General features: G+C 36.9%; 1 protein-coding gene across 1 annotated transcript in view; it reads left to right on the top strand.

Moving 5' to 3' along the window:
- SYPL1 (synaptophysin like 1) overlaps positions 1 to 13,674 on the top strand; it is a 25,906-nt gene extending 12,232 nt beyond the window's left edge. The window contains exons 3-6 of the mRNA XM_032873364.1: positions 3,885 to 4,006; positions 5,441 to 5,648; positions 10,397 to 10,582; positions 12,214 to 13,674. Of these exons, the coding sequence (XP_032729255.1) occupies positions 3,885 to 4,006; positions 5,441 to 5,648; positions 10,397 to 10,582; positions 12,214 to 12,348 (651 nt within the window). The 3' untranslated portion in view covers positions 12,349 to 13,674. The remainder of the gene's footprint in view (positions 1 to 3,884; positions 4,007 to 5,440; positions 5,649 to 10,396; positions 10,583 to 12,213) is intronic.

Here is a 13,674-nt window from a genome sequence, read left to right as displayed (position 1 = left end):
CACATTGATGTGGGCAGCTGTAGTTCCTGTATCTTTATTGCTTTAAAACTTCCCATTGTAAGTGTATACTATTATGTTTTGTCCGTTTTCCTTTTGCTCCACTTCTTCTCTATTTTGATACTATAAACCATGTCACTGTGAGCATTCTTGTGCATGTTCTATAGTACACATGGGTGAGAATTGCTCTCAGATCTATATACTAGTAGATACTGATCCTTCGTGACTTTATGCAAATACTTTGACCTGGTTTGTAGCTTGTTTTATGTTCAAAAGCTGACTTGGTTTCTGAAGTTCTTTTTTTGTGGTTGAATTTAACCATCTTTTATGGTTAGTATGTGCTTTTATTTTTAATCATAAGCAATTTTTCCTTTCTCTGTGGTCACAAATTTTCTTTTACATTAAAGTTTTTTTTTTTTATATTTTATTTATTTATTTGAGAGAGACACAGTGAGAGAGAGCATGAGCGAGGAGAAGGTCAGAGAGAGAAGCAGACTCCCCATGGAGCTGGGAGCCCGATGCGGGACTTGATCCCGAGACTCCGGGGTCATGACCTGAGCCGAAGGCAGTCGTCCAACCAACTGAGCCACCCAGGCGTCCCAACATTAAAGTTTTTTAAGGACTTGCATTTTGCATTTGTCTTTAGCCCATCTGGACCTTTTTTTTTTTTCCCCTCCCCGCCCCATTGTGTTTTGTTTATTAGAGAGAGAGAGAGCAGGAGCAGAGGGGAGAGGGAGAAGCGGGCTCCCTGCGGAGCAGGGCGCTCAGCATGGGGCTTGATCCCAGGACATCATGACCTGAGCGGAAGCTACTTAACCAACTGAGGCACCCTGGCGCCCCTGGACCATTTATTGAAGTCCTTCTTCATATTAGTTATCTATTGCTACATAATAAATTACCCCAACCTTAGCTCTTAAGACAGTGGGTCAGGAATCTGGGAGCGCTTTAGCCTGAGGGGTTTCAGCCCAGAGTCTCCCTGTTTGCAGTCTAGCTGTTGGCGGGGCTTGAGTCATCTCTAGCACCCAGCTCACTCACATGGCCTTTGGCAAGCCTGGGATGATACACTTGCAGGCTCACTCACATGGTTGCTGATAGTCTGTGGTTCCTCATCACAAGAATCTCACTGTAAGTTGCCTAAGTATCCTCCCAGCATGGCAGCTGGCTTCCCCCAGAGCCAGTGATTTCAGAAGAGAAAGGAAGACAAATTGTAGTCCCTTTATCACCTAGTCTTGGAAAGGATGGATGTCTCCCATTCCTTAGACCATATTCAATTTACTAGAAGCCATCCACACTTAAAGGGAGGGAAATTAATCTTTGCCTCTTGCAGGGAGGAGTATCAGAGTTTGTGGACATCTCTTTAAAACCACCAAACTCCTTTCCTTGGTGATCTGCAGTGCCAGCTTTGTTAGAATTTATCTAGTTACACATAGGTCTCTTTCTGGCCTCCTTATTGTCCTGTTGGTTAAATTTGTATAACCTGTTTCTGTTTTCTAATCCTAAATGGGTATATGCCCAATTTTGTGGCCTCTGTTTTCATTCCTTATACATGAACATTTATGTGTAGAGAGTATCCATTCTTCTGTCTTTACCTATGAACGCTTAACTGAAGATTCCAACTGTGTACTGGACATTACCTCAGACTCTTCATATCTGTAACCAGACTCCTTTTCATGTATCTCTGCTTTACAGAAAAAAAAGTCTTGATAGTTGTGATCCTGGTTATGGCCTGATTCAAGGCCCTGTATTAATCCGTGAGAGACATTATATCAGTGTTTAACAGTATAGGCTTTGGAATCAGACCTGCACTGAATTTTATCTGTTTGCTAGATGAATGTGACCCTGAGCAAAACAAAGTCCCTGCCGTTGAGTTTGTGTTCTAGTGAAAAACGGACAAATACTTGAGTGCTAATAGGCAGTGGTAATTACAGTGGCGGAAAAATAAAGCAGCATGAATTAAGGAAGTAAATACTGTGGGGTTAGGGCATTATTACTTAATATAGTGTGGTTAGGAAAGGCCTCTCTGATAAAGTTCTTTTGGAACAGGAAGCTATGAAGTAGGAAATATTCCAGGCAGAAAGAGTAGCCAGTGCAAAGGCTCTGTAGGAGAAGTTTATGCCTTATATTTAAGGAATAGCAAGGAGACCCTTTTTTTTTATTTTTAAGATTTTATTTATTTATTTATTTGACAGGCGGAGATCACAAGTAGGCAGAGAAGCAGGCAGAGAGAGAGGTGGAAGCAGGCTCGCCACTGAGCAGAGAGCCCGATGTGGGGCTCGATCCCAGGACCCTGGGATCATGACCTGAGCTGAAGGCAGAGGCTTTAACCCACTGAGCCACCCAGGCGCTCTAAGGAGACCATTTTACTTTTTTTTTTTTTTTTAAGATTTTATTTATTTATTTGACAGAGAGAGATCACAAGTAGACAGAGAGGCAGGCAGAGAGAGAGGAGGAAGCAGGCTCCCTGCTGAGCAGAGAGCCCGATGCGGGACTCGATCCCAGGACCCTGAGATCCTGACCTAAGCCGAAGGCAGCGGCTTAACCCACTGAGCCACCCAGGCGCCCAGGAGACCCTTTTATATAGAGAAATTTGACAAGGGGAGAAGTAGCAGTCTGATCAGAATTATTAAGAGAAGAAAGGATCTGGTAAACCATTATATGAACTTTGATTTTTATCCAGAGAGAACTCAGAAGCCGTTAGAGAATTTTGAGCAGAGGATGTAAAGTTTTCGCCTTGTATTTTTAAAAGATTACCCTGGTTGATACAGTGACAGTAGACTGAAGGAGGGACAAGGACAGAAGCGGGATTATTTAGAAGGCTGTTGGAATATAATTCAGGCAAGAGGTAATAATGGTGGTTTACATCAGGATGTTGCGATGATGATCAGATTCCAAATATGTTTTTTAAATAGCACTGTCAGAATTTGCTGAATGATTGAGCTTTTGGCCACTACACTGTATATAGGCTTTTTGTTTTGTTTTGTAGAAAATTTAGAAGATTCAAGTAGAAAAAGAAATTATTTTTATTTTCTGTTGAGAGGTGACCACTGTTGAAATTTTGATATATTTTTGCAGTGTGCATCATATGCCTAGGCATAGACACAATGCTCAATGCATGTGTAAATAAACTTTAAAATTAAGCTCTACCCCCATTGTGAGGCTAGAATTCACAACCCTGAGATCAAGAGTTGCATGGTCTACCAACTGAGCCAGCCAGGCACCCCATAAACAAACTTTATTTGTAATGAATGTTTTTCAGTATCATTAAATATTTGCCAACTTTTTAAAGACTGCATAATGTCCCATCCTATGAATGAATTACATTTTATTTGATTTCATATCAACATTTAGGAAGCTTCCAGTTTTATCCTGTTATGTATAGCATTTACAAGAACATTGCATTCTTTTAAGTATATGCATGATCAGGAGAACAAATTTCCAAGTACTTTTTGAGACCTGGAAATACTGAAATACTCAAATGTGAAATTGTACAAACTCATGAAATAGCGTCTCCTCTTTGCTTAGGAGTCTCTTGGCTTAAACAGTTACCATTAAAAATAGTTACGAATCACCCCCTTTTGATTTTGATACTCATAATACTTCATGTGAATTTCATGCTAATATTTTAGTAGGTACACTGCAGTATGAACAGAAGAATTATTATATGGGCTGTTATACTAGCTTCTGTATTATACTCAGGGGAAAAGAAAATCATTTGTTGACAGTTGGAAGTGAGATTTTAAGTGTTTTTCAGCATCTGCATTTAATTTGTAATTAAGAATTCCTAGAACGTTAGTGAGCCTGTTTTTAGTACTATATTTAGGTTTTAGTGACCCATGTTTTGGGTACAATAATCCTTCTTCCCCCCTTTTTGGTCTTACTTTGTATAGATTGCTTCTATCTTTGCTTTTGCCACCTGTGGAGGTTTTAAGGGCAAAACAGAAATTCAAGTGACTTGCGGTAAACTTCATGAAAATAAAACGATTACAGCTGCTTTTGGTTATCCATTCAGGTAAGATATTTGTTTGTTTTTATAGTTGAAAATTTTTACTTTCATATTGACTTTTTGAGATTTCCAGCAGTTTGTGTTGGGGGAGAAAATTTTAAATTGCACATATGCTCATTTGTAAGTGGTGATCATTGCTCTTCAAAATGTGGCATGTGGACCAATGTCTGTCTGCAGACTGTGTCCCTGGCCTGTGAGGAATTAAGTACGGAAAACAAGAGGAAGCATTTAGAAACTTTTCTATGACCTTGCCTTGACATTTTTATACTGTCATCCCACAGTGAATTGAAAATTTAAAAACAAATAGTGACTGCTCCATCACCTTAGCATGAGAAGCCATGGTGTGGAAGCAATCACAGCTTAAGAAAATTTAAATTTCTTGTGTATCTGCAATTACTAAAAAAATAAGTATTCTTTATATAATTTTAAGACATGTATTTAAAGCAAGGAGTTTGTGTTTCTTTATTTTCTTACTCAGACAAAAATGAGTATTTTGTGAATTCTTCTGTTTAACTTAAGTGTTTATTGAAAAGCTTATTGAATATGTCTTGTGTTTAAGCCGTGGTGTAAATCTTCTTCCATGTACTACTTACCTGACCTCTCTAGGACTCGAAATCTCTAGCCATTGAGTGAGAACTTTTACCTTTTTTTTTTTTTTTAAGATTTTATTTATTTATTTGACAGAGATCACAAGTAGGCAGAGACGCAGGCAGAGAGAAAGAGGGGGAAGCAGGCTCGCCGCTAAGCAGAGAGCCCGAAGCGGGGCTCAATCCCAGGACCCTGGGATCATGATCTGAGCCGAAGGCAGAGGCTTTAACCCACTGAGCCACCCAGGCGCCCCAGAACTTTTACCTTTTAAGGTTGTTTTGATGATTAAATAAACCCTTAAAGTAAAAATAGGTCAGATAGCAAGGGCCTGGTAATGAATCATTGCCACTCCATTTCCCAGCCCTTCACTTAAAAAGTTCCTATATGAGGAACTATTATGGCACATTTAGTGATAAGTGTTTTTGCAGTTTATAGATAAGGAAATTTGAAAACAATCTCAAGTTAGCAGCTAATTAATCTAGGGTTAAAATGTGAATCATAATTGACTTTCCTGGTGCTAGTCACATAGACTCTGCCTCCTAGAACAGAATATCATGTCTCAAATTGCAGACTGTTTTGTATCAGCTCTCTTACTCTGCTAAATTCTTATTGCAGAAAGATACTGGGTGTGAAAGTGTTTAATGGAATCTATAGTCTGTCTATCATAAACCAATTATAAGGCATAGTTTATGTACATTTCTTAGGAAATTTTTAATTTAAATATTTGAATTTTCTCCTTTTTCTCCCCAAAGGAAAATGTCTGTGATATATTTTGGGAGTGTTTTTTGAAATGTCGTTTCAGTATTCTAGTCCCAAGTCATTCACAAATTTATTTGAGCCTTTTCTTAATAGGTTGAATGAAGCATCATTTCAGGCACATCCAGATGCAAACGTGTGTGATGTAAATTGGAAAAGTTATGTGCTTATCGGAGATTACTCTTCCTCCGCACAATTCTATGTGACGTTTGCAGTCTTTGTCTTCCTGTACTGCATTGCCGCTCTTCTGCTCTATCTCGGTTATACGAGCATGTATCGGGATAGTCGAAAACTTCCCATGATTGTAAGTAAACACTTTCTTTTTATACAAAAGTTGTATATAAGTTATATTTGGAGTTGATGTAGATTTTCTTACGCTGGAAATGAAAATTTGTGACATAAACCAAGTAAACGTGTTTTGGTCTGTGTTTACCATGAGTTTGAGCTTTCTCTGGTTGTCACGTTGCGCCTGATTCTTTGCACCAGTTTGCAACACCTTCTCTGTACTCTAGGGCATACAGAGGTCTGTTTGTTTCTCAGTCTCACTTTAACTTGGAAAGATCTCAAATATACAGAGTATATTGGGTTGCAGGTAGAGAAATTAAGTGGAAATTAATGCCTTTAATTTGAGGAATTGTTGACCATAATAGTAGTCTCATGATGGTGTTCTACTTTTTTCCTCTTTTCTCAAAGACCTCCTTTATGTCTATGCAATGTTTTATTGAGCTTAATAGTCAACATCAGAAATCAGCAAACTGGCCCACAGCCAAATCTGATTCATTGTGGGTTTTATTTTATTTTTTTTAGTTAATGAAGTTGTTTTTTTGTCTTATAACACAGCCATACCTAAACATTTCCATGCTGTCTATAACTGCTTTCATAATACAGTGGCAGAGATAAGTAGTTGTGAGAGAGACCAAATGTATTTACTGTCTGGCCCATTTCAGGAAATGTTTGCTGACTCCTGATCTATATCCCTAAATTCCTTAATTTAAAATCTGACTCAGATAATTCTATAAGAATTAGAGAATGCTCACTAGTGATGTTCATGAGCTAATTTCGAATCTTGGAGATGGAAACAAAGGATTCAGATTTGAAGTCCTCTAACATCTTTCTTGGCTTCAGGGTCTTCTGAGTTAGAAATAAAAATAATCTCCGAGATTTAAGTAGTAGAATCTCCTCTGGATTATTGGTGCAAATACACATAAGCCGTTCTTTTAAGCTAGAAGTCCATAACAATAGAATAACTACAAAGTCAGTATCAAGTGTTATTGACTTGAAGGGAGAATAGGGGTGCTTTTGAGATACCAGTCATTTATATCTTGAGAAAGCTCTATCATCTCCTGATTATTTGTGAAGTTACTTTAAAGGGAAGGCTAGTTGGGTATGAAAAATTTATTAAATAAGATAACGGGTTTTATTTCTTATTTATTTTTAATTTTTGCTGCCTGGATCATAAGAATACAAATGGTAAGTAAGGAATAAAACAATCTGCTAAAATTCTTATTTATTTTGTTTCTTATATCTGAGAAAAGATTCTTAAACCTGACGTTTTAATAAAATATTTTCTTGGATGTCTTTCAAAAAGATGGGCATCAACTATTTTAATTTGCAGTGCTTAACCAACAGAAATTACATATGAGGAATCTGTAACTTCTGTAGACTTTCCCAGACTTACTTAAAAAGGAAAGGTAGAGGGGCACCTGGGTGGCCCAGTCAGTTAAGCCTCAGCCTTCAGCTTGGGTCATGATGATCTCAGGGTCCCGGAATCGAGTCCCATCTCGGGCTCCCCACTTAGCAAGGAGTCTGCTTCTCCCTCTCCCTCTGCCCCTTTGCACCATTTGTACATTCTCCCTCTCTCTCTATCAAGTAAATAAAATCTTTTTAAAAGGTTGGGAGTGGGGTGGAACTGTGGAGCACCTGGTTGGCTCAGTCAGCTAACTCTTGATCCAACTCTAATGCTGATCCAACTCAGCATCCAACTCTTGATCTCAATTCAGTTCTTGATCTCAGGGTCCTGAGTTCACGTCCTGCACCGGAGGGGTATTCAAGCCCCCTGTGGAGCCTACTTTGGGAAGGAAAAAGAAAGGAATTATGATTATCATATAGATACTATCTCCTGTTAAAATTCTTTATAATTTAAATACTAAATGAAGACCGTTCTTGCCATTTTGTCATTATCCCAAGAAACTTTCAAGTTAACTCTAGAATGAGCCTGTTATTTTTCATATTTTGTTTAGTGAGCTTTTAAAATCACACTTTCTAAGGCAGCACCTAAATCTATTTTTGTAAAGGGTTTTTCTGTTAAAACTATAAAACTGATCTAGGTGCATCATTCAGAAAATCAAAAGAAATTTTCCATCTTGGAGTGATCAGTTAGTGGTTATAGATAATCCAGAACTAGCCCTTTAAGTGTTTTTTGTTGTTGTTGATACAGTATATAAAGGATGCTTGTCTGTAAAAATTCAAGCTTCTAAATTAAATTTTGAATTCTACTTTGAATTTAACCATATAAATGTAAAACAAGTTTTCTTGAGAAACCCAAGTTTAAAATATAGCCAAAGAGGACATTGTTTTTTTTAAAGTACACTTTGTTAATGAGGACATGCCTTTTTCGCAATGTTCTCAATTCTCTACTAAGGTATTTCTAGGAGCATTTCAATTGTGGCATTTTAACTTCCCTTTTTAAGTAAATATAGCATTTTTTTGGTTTTAAATAGCAGGAACTTAAGGGTGCTAGGCCATGTGGAGAGTCAGAAATATCCAAAAACCTGAAGCCAAACAAAGATAAAGTATCCCAAATCCTAAACACCTGTCATGAATCCTATCCCACCTCGTTGGTGGGACCAAGGCAGCTACCGTTGGTGCATTGCAGAACTGTGGGTGGGTCGCATCCTAAAAAGAGAGTCCTGAGTAGAACAGAGATGATCTTCAGAGGCCCTCATTTCTCCCATCTCTCCCTCACCCTAAGGTGACTGTGTGCATCATTTTCAGAAAAGTTCCCCTGCTTTTGAAGTATAAGAATGTCATGCAAGCAGCAAAGAAGGTTTTATGTTTTTTTTATTTTTATTTATTTATTTTATTTTAAAGATTTTGTTTATTTATTTGTCAAAGAGAGAGAGCGAGTGCACAGGCAGACAGAGTGGCAGAGGGAGAAGCAGGCTCCCCGCTGAGCAAGGAGCCCAATGTGGGACTCAATCCCAGGACGCTGGGATCATGACCTGAGCGGAAGGCGGTCCCTTAACCAACTGAGCCACCCAGCCGTCCCGCAGCAAAGAAGGTTTAAAGAGCATTATCAGAAATATCAGAGTGTTTTTTAATTAGGAAGTTGGAAGAAAGAAACCTGGAAATTAAAAGGACTTGACATATATGGGCCAAAGCTATGAACTTCAGCCCAGAGGGAACTTGTTTAAGGTGTGATAATCTTATACTATTTATCAGTTCTCCAAAAGGCATTGTGTTTCCAGCACAATTTTTGTTTCTAGAAAATACCTACCTGCAGCGAAAGTACAGCTGAGTGCAGAAGTGAAAAGGAGAGTACTCCCACAGTGCAAAACATGGAAGCCGCATTTCTGTCCTTTTTTCTTTGCTCTACATTTTTTTAAAAGAGGATCAGGAGCAGTGGAAAGCTCAAATGCAAAATGCAAATACCTCCTTCTTGTAAAATTAATCATTGTTTTGGTTCTCTGATCACAAGCCATTTATTCATTGCCATCTTGACCTGGTGGACAAGCTATATATAGTAGAGTTTCTGTATGTCATAAGTGGTTACTCGTGTTTAGTCTCAATAAATGACTAAAAGCTGGCTGGAAAAAGTAATTAAAAACCAATTAGATTTATTTGGGATGGGGGTAGGGAACCACTTTTCTGATAAGCTCCAAAACCCATTTCTGAGCTTGCAGAGGTTTTTGCTGCAGATGTGTAAGAACTCGTAGCTCTGGGTGTACCTGAATGCTAAGAATATGTAACATTAAAAGATAGAAATTTTACTTTATTCCCACTTTGGTGGTTAATTTAAAGGAAATATTATATTATACAAATGCATTATTTAAAAAGTCTTTAGATTTTTATAACCAGTGCTAGTCAACAAAATTTTAGTTCCCCAGCAGAATAGATTGAGTAAAGAGAATACGTTTTTTTCTTTCTTCATCTTATTCAATAAGAAATTGTCCAGAATATTTAAAACTTTAGTCCTGTTCTTGGAAATGTAGTAAATAGCAAAGACTTTAGGGGGAAATTACTAGTGAGAAGATGCCTTGAGAGATTATTAATTTTTTTGTCCTTAATATAATGAGTATTCTTAAAATTTTAGGGTCATGAATTTCAAAAGAAACAAGGCATCCTAGATGCATGCTTTTCACCATTTCATTATCCAGATCATAGACAGCTAGATTTTTTTTTTAAGTTTTTTATTTGAATTCCTCCCAGTCATGGGGAATTGGATTTAACTGAAGTTAGAGTTTTGCCAGAAGAGTAATGGGAAAGCAGGAGAAGGTGAGGGAGTTGAGTTTGTGCAAGGGGTTCTAAGAAGGACCTTAGAATCGAAATTAAACGGGAAATGAGAGCATGAGTGAGGTTGAGAGACAGTAAAGTGGTAAAATCAGATTGTAGTCTCAGCAGTCAAGGGATTTTTGAAGGTGGGGTGCCTAAAGGAGCATGTGCTGGAACAAGAGATGAGACTGGGAAGTGGGTGAGGTGAAACTGGGATTCTGAGGGGATAGAGTTCTTGGTGATAACAGGGTGTGAGGTGTGATCCTGGCAGTGAGTGGCTTAGTCAAGGCTGTGGTAAGGGCTACCTGAAACTGAGTTCTAGTGTCAAAATCTTAGACTGCTGAGCAGATGACTGAGTTTTGTTCACTGCTCAGGCAGTATGCTAGTCATGCTAAACAGCGATGTGTCCAATGCTGACTATGATGTTTTTTATAAAGTATGTCATGTAGGCCATTTCTCAGTACTATAGAGTTCACTGTGATCTCAGTTCCATCATGGATTTGAAGTATAGTATTTTTAAATTAACTCTTCATCATTAACTCATACTTATTTTTACTGTAGGACTTTGTTGTTACTCTTGTTGCCACTTTTCTGTGGTTGGTGAGCACTTCAGCCTGGGCTAAAGCTCTTACAGATATTAAAATAGCTACTGGTCATGGCATTGTCAAGGAACTTCAGCCTTGCCGTCAAGAAGTGATGTGTTATTTTGGCTCTGTGACTAGTATGGGATCCTTAAATGTATCTGTGGTACGTATGCGGTATTTATAACATACTTTATTTCACTTAGAAAAACCAAAAACCTTACTAGTGATAAAAGAAAGCAATAGATTTTAATCAATCTCTCGATGAATGTATTGTTTGCATGTTTACTAAGATATCAGAACCCCCGCTACCAGATAGTTGTTACCTTTATAACAGTGGAGAAAAGTTTTCAGGAAAATTATTACTTGTTAACAGGTTTGAACAAAATTGTGATTGAGTCTTTCTTTTCATTAAAATTGACTAGGCAAGACTTTTACCTGAAAGGCACTAATAGTCATCACTAACATTTATAAAGACTATGTGTCAGGCTTTGTGCTAAGGGCATTATATTACACTCATCTCATTTAACTTATCCAGTAACCCAAAGAGGAATGTGGGAGATAGGATTATTATCTTCATTTTCCAACTGGGAAAAAAATGTAGGTCATCTATGAATTTGCTGAAGGTAACACAGCTGGTAAGTTGGCAAGCCAGGATGGGGACCAGATCCAACTTAGAGCCGGTTCTCTGGTCTGACCTGCTCTAGGTCTATGAAAGTGGTACTTACATGGTTTCTTAAGTGATCTTAAAAAAATCGGTATATATAAATTTAAATAATATTTCATCTGTTTTGCCAAAATACAGATAAATGTATTACTAAATATATTCTTAATATACAGCATATATTATGTTTAAGGAAGTCCTCTATCTTTTCAAGAAAATGTTTTTCCGTGGATGAAGTCAGCATACCTTGTAAAGCAATTTGGTCAAATTTTTGTGTTACCACTTTGTGATTTAAAAGTCTTTTTTTGCATTTATATTGACCGTGATCTGAGATTGACAGTTTCAGAAATGCTGTTTCTGTATGTGAATATGCAAAAAATATAAAGCATTTGGCCTTCAGTAGTATGATACTACTCTCAAGCTCTTTACCCCAGTCTTACATCATATAAGTCACTATTGTTCTTATATTTGGAGAAAAAAAAATATACAAAAAAAAGGGTAACTTCAGTTTATTCATCTCTGAGACTTTTATCTTGTCAGCTTTGTAACTGGGAAAACTAATTCCTTTTACGTTGACTAATGTAGGATGTAATATAAAGGTCTTGTGTGACTCCTTTTCTCTTCTGGCTGCAGCTGTTGGAGTAGGAGAGATAGTAAGCAGTAGGGGATAAAGAAAGGATATAGGAAAAGATACCCAGGGGCAGGTTATAACCATTCAGATGGAGAAAAGTGAAAGCCCCCAAAGAAGGAAGCATGGATTCCTGTTCCTCTTCACCTGAAAGCACTAAAGTCTAATTGCAAAGTAATAATAGGGTTTTACTTATATTTCTCAAATTTAATCCCATCTTCTTGGTAATGTTGAGCATGCAAAGATAAGCTTTCTTTTAGTCGTAATTTTATATGTTACAGATTTAGAGACGTTAGCTTTATTTCATTGGGAATAGTCATTATCTATACAAATTCGGCATTGAAATGGAAGGTCTTCTTTTTTTTTTCTACTTTACATGTAGTTTACATTTTAATTGAAATAATGCTATACTGCCTGGAAATGTTAAATATTTAAAGGAAAATTAAGATGGGTATAAATTTTTAAGTAGATAATAGATTTTCATGTTTACTTTTCTCTTCCTTAGATCTTTGGCTTTCTGAATCTAATACTTTGGGGAGGAAATGCGTGGTTTGTGTACAAAGAGACCAGTTTCCACAGTCCATCAAGCACTTCTGCTTCCCACAGCCAAGGAGGTATTCCACCTCCTTCTGGAATGTAATTAAAAGGAGAAGTACACTGTATGAAATATACGTCTATACTATGACCTGTTGCCAACATCTTGAGAAGCATTATTTGTTTCTAATAAAAGTAATGGCTTTTTCAATAAATTGGTGGGTTTAAAATTTTGCTGCTTTTTTATATAAAGCCTATGCCTTTCCTAGAAAGTTAAGATGTAAATGTATTCTCACATGTAAATTTGAAAATTCAGGGGCCTATTATGAGATGATACACATTTTTAAATGACTGGTTTATTTCTTTACTAAGTTGTTTGCCTTCCAAAGTGTTTACACCTTAAGCCTTAACATATATCTTCACTCAGAAAAGAGTTACATTTTCATATCATAATAGGAAGAAAATCTCTATTTGGAATAGACACTACTGTAAGTTTGTACAGATCATATACCTAAGACCTGTCTTTGTTTAAGAAAGCCTTGATTACGTAAATCATATTTAGAAAAACATACTTAGTTCAGAATTTGTATCTGAACATTGTTTATATGGTATGAAAAATTTTTAATTGCAAAGACTGGTTGTATGTTTTATTTCTGTTTTCCTAAGCGACCTACAGTACTTAATAGGTGTACTAAAACTGTTTTGGGGAATGGGGTTTGGAAATTTCTAATAGATGTATAGTTAATTTAGTGATTCTGTCGCGTGAGGCGTAAGCTTGCATTATGCTGGTTGTTTAATAGACTTGCTGAATAAGTAGAAAGAACATAGTTCAGCTAGATATTTTCATACGTACGGGCATTACTCTCAGTGGTATTTGTTTGCTGTCCTTCATTGCTCATCCTACTTAAGTGCAGGTTGAGACATGGTCTCCTTGCAAGTGGAGTAAAATAAGTAAGCCACCTGTTTTTGCAGACCCTTTCACAGGGTTAAAAAAAAAATTAAGATTTGCCTTTTACTTTGGAAACATTTAACATTTAGATTCAATGAAGTTGCTATTTTGAGTGTAGCATTGATATTGTGAAAATAAATGCAATTTGGAGTTCATGTTTCTTAATGTTCATTCTTATTTCATAAATAGATCATTAGGGAATTATGCATCATAAAGAGAAATTTAAGTGAGCTGTATTATGGGTGCACTGTCTTTGCACACACATTTGGGTATATTCTGAATACAGGGATTATTCACATTTTGCTTCCTAATCTTTTTGTTGTACAGGGCCAGATTTCTTGTTCTTACCACATGATTGTTTATATGTGAAGCACATCTTGCTGTTGCCTTTATTTTTTGTTGCGTTTGTTCATGACAAGAATTGTCAATATGAGAATGTATATCTTTTATGCAACAAACTTAATAAAGAAGTTAAAAGAAAGA

Source organism: Lontra canadensis, unplaced genomic scaffold, assembly GCF_010015895.1.
Source record: "Lontra canadensis isolate GAN:19392208 unplaced genomic scaffold, GSC_riverotter_1.0 scaffold48, whole genome shotgun sequence".
Lineage (NCBI taxonomy): Eukaryota > Metazoa > Chordata > Mammalia > Carnivora > Mustelidae > Lontra > Lontra canadensis.
This window is presented reverse-complemented; position numbering and strand designations above follow the sequence as displayed.